This window comes from Belonocnema kinseyi, chromosome 9 (genome assembly GCF_010883055.1).
Source record: "Belonocnema kinseyi isolate 2016_QV_RU_SX_M_011 chromosome 9, B_treatae_v1, whole genome shotgun sequence".
In the NCBI taxonomy this organism is placed as follows: Eukaryota; Metazoa; Arthropoda; class Insecta; order Hymenoptera; family Cynipidae; genus Belonocnema; species Belonocnema kinseyi.
Window position 1 is genome coordinate 42,517,016 of NC_046665.1, and position 10,635 is coordinate 42,527,650.

At 36.9% G+C, this 10,635-nt stretch overlaps 1 protein-coding gene across 1 annotated transcript in view; it reads right to left on the reverse strand.

The window, feature by feature from the left end:
* Window positions 1-7,778: 7,778 nt before the first annotated feature.
* The window catches only part of LOC117180508, an 8,825-nt gene continuing 5,968 nt past the window's right edge, over window positions 7,779-10,635 (reverse strand). Inside the window, exon 3 of the mRNA XM_033373005.1 lies at window positions 7,779-8,602. Within this exon, the coding sequence (XP_033228896.1) occupies window positions 7,779-8,602 (824 nt within the window). The remainder of the gene's footprint in view (window positions 8,603-10,635) is intronic.

Below are 10,635 nucleotides of genomic sequence, written 5' to 3' on the forward strand. Positions count from 1 at the left end.
AAGACGTTTTTCCAAATCACGGCAGTAGAGGACCATACAGCTGGTTGAATGCCCTGATTTTAAAACCCCAGACGAACCCTTTAGTTTGAACAAAGAGTCTTCGGATTTTTGAAGCCGGAACTTTGAAAACCTGCTTTTTGAGAAAAATACATGTAAAGTTTGCGAGTATCGGGTTAAGTCATACCAATCTCCAGCAAGTCACATTATCGCATCTCTCATTCGGAAAAGTTTGAACTTCAGAAAAAACTGTTAAAAGTGCAGGAGATACTCCTGTCACAAAAATAATGTATTTTATACCCCTATCCCTTTTTAACGTCCCGCGTGTCTGTGTATGGTGGGGGGGGGGGGGTGGCATCACAGTGGTTTGCCAAATAAATAATTTAAGTTCTCCATTACTGCTTGATAATTTTTTATGGACTAGATATTCTTTCCGAATAAGAGACGCCGTCCGAATGAGAGATATGACGTCCACTAGCCTGCGACCAGCCTCGGGAGCAGTTTTTTGTTTTTATTTCAATTCATAATTCGATTTTTAAGATTATTTTTTCTCTCTCGGAACAATTTCGGTTTTGTGAGTTGGATTGTTATTGCTTGACACCCTTCACATGGTAAAAAGCAAGATCCCCAATTTCGATTACGCATAATTTTGTTTGATAATACATTTTTCTCCGAAATTTGACATTTCTCTTTAACCAGAATTTAGTCTGTCGTTCGATCTTATCGAGAGGTAAAATCTCAGACAGCGGATAGCGACAAACTTGTTATGACACGCAAATCTGAAAGCTTAAATTCTGAATCGATGTGAACGAAGGAAGAAAGATCGGCTCGCGGTGTCAGGTTTTGGAATCGAGCGGGAACAGCGCAGCGCCTCTGAAAGTCACCTCGCTGTGTTTTTGCTCTGCATAAACGATGAGCTCGGGTATTTTAATGAAGACATTCCACGGGCGCTTGCTGGTTCCTTGGCGCACGACTGGAAGAGGAAAGACCAACCTTCTTCCGAATAAACACGTTCCTGAGCGCCACAGGTTAAACTCCTGTCTCGTCGTATCGGCCTATCATCGTCATTATCGTCCTCGTCGTCGTCATTCCCTCATCTTCAACGCGTGCCATGCTGATACATCGTTTAACCCTAAAGACTCTCGTTCCTTATTGCATCTAGCTTATTTTCTACTACCAAAATGCATCATCCTTTCCTCAAAAGAAAAACTTTTCTCTACCCAAAGAAGAATCTCCAATGTACAGAAATTTCCCAACTTATTCCCGAGTTCCAATTTGGGCCCGATCGGATTTTCCACATGTGGCCCCAAGGGAGCAGATGATGTGGTTCGCGTCAAACCCACGTCGGGTCGGGTTAGGTTAGACAAGATTATGTCAAGTTTTCTGTTATCCTCGTGATATTGTTTTTTTTTCATTTAACTTAAAATGCCAAAAGCAAATAGTAGATTGCGAGTTCGGAATCACAGAATTATTGATGAGACTTCTTATATCCGCAATGAAGGAAAATGTAAGCTTTAATTCACTAGAATCATTAACACAATTCATTTTCAGCTTCTGAAGATTTTCAGCAATGTATTCGAGAAAGCGTCGTCATTTTGAGTGCATTTACTATTTATGTAAATAAAAAAATGTTTTCCAGCTTTTTTAAATTTTATATTTTGTTGCTGATATACTGAAAATAGAGATCACCTTATACCAGATATATGAATTTCCGGATTAGTAACATTATAAATCAAAATCTTTTTATATTTTCTCGAACATAACCTCACTTTTTAAATCTCAATCCACGTGCACCATGTGCATTAGTCAAACAAAAATCATTCTAAAAGAATATTAAGAAGATTAAAAAGTATTTGTAATTAAAATTCATTCGTGTGTGTGTGTGTGTGTGTGTGTGTGTGTAATAGCTCTAAATTTGAACACTGTTTGTCAAAGCATAATAATTTTCTTCAAAATGCAAACTCTTATCGATAAATTCAAGCAATACAAACAGATAATGTAATGTAATATATTGAAAATGAGATATAATGTATAATGATATATATTGTAGAATATTGAAAAATTTAAGTTTTGTAAAGTGCAAAGTTCAAAAAATATTAATATAAAAACTTTTGAAATTTTACTAATTGTAGAAATCAAAAAGTAAAGGGACTATATCTGGGCCAGATCGGGTCCACACTTTGGATGCCCAGATCTGGGCCCGGTCGGGTAGGGCGTTTCATTTACCGTCTGGCGCTAAACAGATTACCCTATCGGGCCCACATTTTTCCCGATCGGGACCCGACTGGCGCCACGCCAAAATTTCTGCACGGGAGGGCATGGTAGAGATCATCAAGGGGGAGTTGAGACACGGGGTACTTCAACTCTGATTGGTGCCGCTTTACCGGAACTAGATGACATTTTATGAATTTTGATTGGCTTGAGTTGGCTCGATTTTCAAATCACAATTTTATTTGCAAAAAGATTCAATATAGAATGGAAACAACACTCGTCTCACGAACATTATAAAATATTGATGAAGTTAGTTATTAAGCTTAAGGAAGAGTCATATTTTTACTCTGAAAAAATATAATACTTTAAGAATTTCATAAACAGCATTATTAAAGAATAAAAGTGTTTAAACTTTCGCGCCTCGTGAAAATATCAAAGTTCCGGTACAGCTGCGAACATTGGAAGGGAAAACGTGTCTCAACTTTCCGAAGAGGAACCTATAGCCTAAATCGTTCGTAAGTTTAAGAAATGCCAATCGGCTAAGTAATCAAACGTTTTAACAGTTACCGTGCAAAATCAGTCACAAAATCGATTCTCAACCGACCAAACGAAATTCTATCGGTTAAATCTACCCAGTGCCACCAATTGAAATGATGTTCTGTCAAACTTACTTGTATTGAGGAAGGTTATATTCGGCTAAATAAACGAAAGCAAGTTTTGATGCCTGTATTCTGGATTTTATACCAACAAAATATACGTAAAGTTAATTATTCAATAAATATGTCAATGCTATACAATATAAAATTTAGGATTTCATATTTTGTAAATTCATTAAAAAGCTAAAAAAAACAATTACAATTTGAATTTTGCAATAAAGCACAGGTAATTTTAATTTCTTTTACTTAAAAAAAAAAAAACAAATTTGTTTATAATTATTTGTAAGAAAAGATAGTTATTTATAAATTATTTATTTAGATTCTCTGAAAAGGGCACGCATTGTTAACCGAAATGTCAGAATAGCCCCGGGCTATTTCCACACGGGTGTATATTAAATTACATACAAAATGTACATTAAATTTCAACTACCGCTAATGCAAATGACTTTATTTACATTTGTATTACATTTAATACAGATTTTCCCAACAGTTTTACATATGGTTTCTCTTTTAATCTATCAATAACTTATCAATGTTAAAAATCTTGTTAAATATGGCATCTTAACCTCAAAAAAGTCGGTCTCATTCAAAAAGAGATAAGCTGATTCAATATGACTTTGTTTGAAATGGGCATTATACTAAATTGCACATTTCAAGCCATTCGAGAAACTGACCGGTTCACATAGTTTAAATTTAATTCAGTTTTTAAAATCATAGTCTGCAAATGACATACGCAATGTATGGAGTAGCCTTTTCAATGGGTTCTTTTGTTCCTGGGAAGCGGTAGATTTAAAACTCGTATGGCCAGGTGGATTAAACAAGTTTCAGATGAAATTTTTTCTTTTGGGCATGATTGTGTTGCCAGCGGAAGAAAATTCTTCTACTAAAGGTGCTGAAGTAGATGGGAGAAAAGATATTTTATAACGAGTCGTGCAATTGCTTTCGGAATTTCTCGGATTTTTAATTCTATCAATTAAGTTTTATATATTTTATCTACCATAATTTTTTTAATTTTTTAAATAATTTTTTAAATTATTCATAAAATCTTCCAAAAAAGGAACAATGTTAACTGTTACAAATTTTGAAAAGAAATCTAAGCCTGCATTCGAAAACAATTGGGAGGACATCCATTATTTATTTAACAAAAGTTATATAGATTTTTGTGCCTTACACTGAGAAACTTTGTACTGGAAAAATTACTAAATTATGTTACAATCGAGGGACCAAGGCGATAATTCGTATATTTTAATACAATAATCGTAAGCTATGCTATTTTTATATGTGATTTTCCAGTATTTTTTCAGTATTTTTTATAGTAAAATTCTAGATAGGATGAATTAGTAGAGACATAATTAAATTATATAAAAAGAGTAGAAGTAATAAGTACCTAAAATAAGATAAAAGACTAAATTTTTAAGAGGAATTTCTATTATCTGTAGGAATAAGAATTATACTACGACACTTTCTATTTTTTGTATTATGGAGTAAGACAAATTCGGAAGATCGCTCTCGAATATTAATAAGTGACTTAGTAAGCGAGCCTAGCGTTGAACTGAGTGCAGCCGAGCGTAAACGATGTCAGCCGACCAACGCTCTACTGAAATTCCTTAAATTTATCAATCTCTTAATTTGGGTTGATGCAAAGATCCTTAATACAATAAATTAGGATAATTCGAAAAGTTACTGTTGAAAAACAAATTTTCCGCAGAGAGCAAAAAATAATTTTTTAACCTCGATATTAGGATATTTGATTACGTTAAGATATAGTGCTTGGAATTTTTAAAATGCCATCACTATGAACAATTGATAAATAATTTTATGGAAGTCGATTTGACTGCTAGCATTTACTTGATAAGAGCGATACATTTCTGGATCTTATTCTCTAGTTTAGCCAAATGGAAAATCGTCGTGATGCCGCGCTAGAAACCCGTGTTCGATTCCCACCAGCTTTACTTTAATCACATTTTTCTGTTTCAGCTTGTAATATAATATTCCTGCATGTATATAATAATGTATAAACTAAATATAATCGTGTATACTGTACAATTGCAATTTAAATAAATATAATAGTAGGAAAGAAATCAACATCCCATAATAAATAAGTCTGCATTTACGTCATATGCTCGTGTAAAGGATACGTATCGTGACCTTCAACGCAACGCGACGCATGTTGGGTTTATTTTTTTCGTCTGCTAATCTGACTGCACCAATTTTTACTAAGTCGCTTACTAAATCAGTGCGCCGATCTCTCTCAACGTTACTATAGTTCTTTGCCAATATTGTTTTGTGAACGAGGCAAAACATGCAAAAAAAATAGGAAAATGTTCAATTGGTTAAGTTCAATGAAAACACCCAAATTTTAAGAAACTTAACTATAGTTTATTCAAACAAAAATGGGGTACGAAATTGTAAATTGGCAGAAAAGAGTATATAAAGATTGATCTGTTCACGGCGGCATTCGGTTTTTATCTGAAGACAATATTTAAGAGAGTACCAGAAAGTACCCTGCCGAAGTACAAATTTGAAGAAGGGATGTTGGAACAGTGGATTGCTTATCTTCTCTTGGCTGAGGAAATTGGAGGTAGGAAATTTGTACATACCCAATGTGTGACGTAATAATTTGAAAGTGAGAAACATCTGCATAACAGAGTTTTACAAATTTCTTAAACGCGATGCGGCGGATCAGTTTATGATAGGGTCGGCAATTACGAGTTTAAGGAGGTTAGGCGGATCGGTACATAGGCTTAAGCAATATGAGACAATATGAACGTAGCAAGAATTTTTCAGCCGGCAGAGAGGTTCAGAATTAAAAATGCTTATATTTCTAGAACGTGCGTTCGACAATAAATCAGTTTTACAAACATAAATTTCTACGAGGGTTTAAATTAGCTATTTCAGAAATCTACAAAAAGTAAGAAAGATAAAAAAAATGTCTAAAGTTATGACGTAACATGCCGGCCCATTTGAACTAATGTAGTTCAAAAGACAATATGGTAATGTGACACATATGATGAACAGCATCAATAAATAAACATATCATTAATTTAAACTCTGTTAGGTTCAGTTACTTCAAGTGGAAGTGGACAAAGTTTTCTTACACAGCGCTTGTAGATACCATTTGCAGTCTTTACTGTGACTACTCTTACAACCCCATCAGGTCCAGGATGAACATCGATAACACGACACATAGGTCATAACATAGGTGAAGTTTCTACAAGATTATCTTTCTTGAGAATTGCTAAAGAGCCAACCTTGATGTTGGACGATTTTGAATTCCACTTATGGAGAATATTGAGTTCGTTCAAGTATTCTTGGTGCCAACGGCACCAGAAGTGTTGCCTCATCTGTTGAGCGTGTTGCCAGAGAGATAATTTAGCCGGTTTGACATCGCGAAGATCCTCTTGTGGAAAACTCATTAATGGCCTACCAATCAGGAAATGACCAGGTGTTAAAGGACGGAGGTCGTTTGGATCAGAGGACATCGGACTGACTGGTCGGGAGTTCAGGATTGCCTCAATTTCAACAACGTGCGTTTCTAGCTGTTCGTATGTTAAAACTGAGTTACCGACTGTACGCATAAAGTGATATTTAAAGGACTTCACTGCTGCCCCCCATAGACCACCGAAGTGCGGTGATAACGGAGGAATGAAATTCCACTTTATTCCTCGTTTTTGTAAATAATTTTGAACTGCTTCACTTTGAGAATCTGATAACGCAATATCGTAGAGTTCCTTCAACTCACGATTAGCACCAAAAAAGTTTTTACCATTATCAGACGTGATGGTGTTAACGTTACCGCGACGTGAAATAAATCGTTTCAGAAAAGCCGATGAAGGAGCTTGTGGTCAGATCGCTGATAAGCTTAAGGTGAACAGCTTTGGTAGAAAGACATACAATTACCGCAACATATGACTTGACCTTTTTTATGTTTCGGTATCGTCTTTCTTTAATGTACAGAGGGCCACAAAAATCCACTCCGACATTCAAGAAAGGTAGCGAATAATCTAAATGATTCGCGGGTAGGTTTCCCATTTGATAGCCAGCACCACGAGGTTTCGCTTTAAAATACAGGATGCAATTATAAACGATTCTACGCGTGGTGTTGCGACCATCAATAGGCCAATATTTTTCCCGAACTAAATATAAAGTAGATTAGGTTCCTGCATGCTTTAAGACGAGATGAGCATCCATAATAATCATTCGTGTAATGGAATGATTATGGGGTCGCAAAATTGGATGCTTTTCTTCATAAGATAGGTTGGAAAGGGTCAATCTGCCCCCTACTTTAAGAATCCCTTTATCGAGAAAAGGATTCAGATTTAAAAGTTTGCTTTTCTTGTCGATTTCTTTATTGTGTGATAAACAACCAATTTACGTGGCGAATGCCGTTGCTTGGGCAATGTTTATTACACGCTCTCGCGCAGTTCTGACTTCAACGTCGGAAAGAGGACCGATTGATTCAATTAAGTTCCTTGGATTCGCATTATAACGAAATCTGCGACAATAAGCGATTACGCGAGTCAATTGGCCATAAGAATTAAAATCCTGAACAAAATCTGACTTTTCTGTCGTTATTTTCATTGAAACCTGTAAAAAATGAACGTTGCGTTTTTCGGGAATGTCTGTAGCCGCAATTGACATTTGAGGTCAGGAAGCGTCATGTCGGCTTAGCCAGTGAGGTCCGTGTTGCCAAAAATTATTGACTAAAAAATCTTTGGGCAATTGACCTCGAGACAAGGAGTCGGCAGGGTTATCGTAAGTGGGTACGTGCTTCCACTCGTGAGGCCGAGTAAGCTCTTGAATTTGAGCTGCGTGGTTTGATACGATTGTTTTTAATATATATGGAGACATTTGAATCCAGTGCAGACTAATTGTGGAATCTGACCAAAATACAGTCCGACTTAATTGTAAATGCTACAGAGACTGTACAACGGCTGAATAGAGTTGAGACAATAAGAGGGCAGCAAACAATTCCAATCGCGGAAGTGTCACTGTTTGCAGTGGCGCGACCCGAGATTTAGTGCCTACGAGAGCCACGTGGTATTTGCCGTATTTGTCTGTCGAGCACAGGTAAATGCAGGCCCCGTAGCCGTTTTCACTTGCATCGGCGAACCCGTGCAATTGAATTTCGATTGTGTCTAATGCGACGGTGCATCTATCAAATTTAAGGGTATTTAATAAAGATAATTGATATCTAAATTCGTCCCACACAGACTGCGCTTCTAGTGGGATTGTCTCGTCCCACGTTAGTTTTAATTTCAAGAAAGCTTGGATTATCATTTTCGCAAATATAATTGTGGGACCTAATAAGCGTAATGGATCAAATAAACGTGAAATTTCTGCGAGTACCGCACGCTTAGTTATTTGAGACTTTAAAGTATCAGTGTTCTCTGCTATTTTATAGATCATTTTATCCTCGCCTGAATTCCAATAGAGGACTAACGTTTTAATTGTGTCGGACGAATTAAGGGACATAAGGTCAGTCTCGGACTTTTCTGACAAGTCACGAGTTAATCTGGGATCGTCGGATGCCCATTTACGCAGTGTAAAACCGCCCTTCTTAACCTGGTGAATTAAATCGTCGCACAGAACGGAGGCTTCTTGAAAGGTGGCTGCCCCTGACGCAAGATCGTCAACATAAAAATCGCGATCTAGAACAGTGGCAGCAAGAGGATGATCATGATATTCGTCGTGGGCAATTTGTGAAAGCACCCTTGTAGCGAGAAACGGCGCGGAAGCTGTACCATAAGAGACAGTTTTTAATTTATAAATTTTTATTGGTTCAGTCGGATTTTCTCGCCAGAGAATTTTATGGTAAATAGAATCTTCTGAAGATATGCTAATTTGTCGGTAAATTTTCTTAATGTTGGCTGTCAATGCATAGGGAAAAGACCAAAAACGTGTATAAATTGAGAAAAGGTCTTGAATTGTCGCCCCAACCATTAATGCGTCATGGAAGTTTTTGCAGATCCATCAAAAACTACTCGAGTTTTCGTGGTTAAACTGTCATTTTTTATGACTGCATGATGAGGCAAGAAAAAGCCTGATACAGTACAAACATTTTCACGAGACTCAGACATGTGATTAAGCTGTATATATTCCCGTATGAATTTAGAGTAGCTGTCTTTTATATCATGGTATTTTATATCCTGATATTAAGCTCATCGGATTCAGACAGATTTCCCGTTTTCAAATAATTACACATGATCTGATGTGATTTCGCGCAATTTAGATGGATTTCACCAGCAACGATCAAACCTAAATGCATTTTCTGTAAAACGGCTTCGTGACCCTTTATTTTGATTTGACCTGCGCACAGTAGTTTATAGAATAGTTTAACGCCTAGTAAAGCATGAACTTCTGACGGTCTATAAAATTCAAGGTCCGCTAGTCTTATATTAGCTGGAAGTTGAAGTGACTTTCGATCAATGTAGATCGCAGGTAAAAGATTTGAAACTGCCGGTACGAGTAAGAATGTAACTCTTTTCTCGAACCGGTTGAAGCGTGATCGTATATGCACTGCCGCGGAAGCTTTTATATCGTTTGACATATAATTTATTCCGTTTACTGGAATGTCCTCAGTTATAGTTGCTAATTTTAGGAGACGTGCCATTTTTCAGACAAAAAATTAAATTAAGATTCGTTATCCAGCATCACCCTGCACGTATGAAGTTTGCCTTGACTGTCAAAAATATCGACGAGGGCGGTTGATAGCAGATCATGCAACGCTGTCAGTATGCAGCAGTGAATTGTGGCGCTTTCCACATTTTCTGCACGCTCCACCACGACAATCGCTGAACTGATGATTGGGGTGAAGACAATTAAAGCAAAGAGATGATTTTTTAGCAAACTCTATACGTTCTTTAGGAGATACTTTTAGGAAACTTACGCACGAATAAATAATGTGCTCACATTGACAGTGATATCAACGGAGCTTGCTAGAATTTGCGAGATGTGCATGTTTCAGATGCGAATTTTTATTATTCTGATGCGCGCGCTTACCATCGTATCTTACATCTGACTTCGGTTCTGATTTCGACTGTGACCTAAACGGTGATTTCGTGAATTTTATTTCGTCGAATTGCGCTCAACGTTGCAAAAATTTCAAGAATTTTTTCATTGTGGGGACCGCGGATTCACATGTTAAATCTTCCCATTTTTCGCGAAGTTGATATGAGAGTTTATTTTTTACGATGATAATCAATAACGTGTCCCAACTGTCAACCGATTCAACCAACGCTCGAAGCGCTCGAATGTGTTTCTATAGCTGATCGAGGAACGCGCGGACCGAAGATTCTTTGGATACAGGCTGTAGATCGAGGATTGACTTAACGTGACTTTCTATTATTACTTTTTTATTATCGTACCTATCTTGCAATAATTTGCAAACTACTTTATAATTTTCCGAAGTAGTTTCGATAGACGCGATCAAATCTGATGCTTTATCCTGTAAGCAGCGATTTAAATGCACTAATTTTTCAACATCTTGAATCTTAGTGTTACTGTCAACCAGTGCCTTGCACGTATCAGGAAAACCTAACCACGTCTCGTATTTTCCGCTGAATTTGGGTAAATTTAGAAACGGCAGCTTATAGCTGTGAGCTGTTTCGACATTTCTGATAGTCGTAGACGACCCTGCTTCTGAACTGTTCACGCTTAAGCTTGAAATTGTGCTACAGTCTGTCAAGTTAAAGCGTGGGTGGCTTTACTCGCAGTCGGTAAGGTGTATCGACATGATTTTGGTGTCAAAATATTAAGAAGAGCTCCCTCT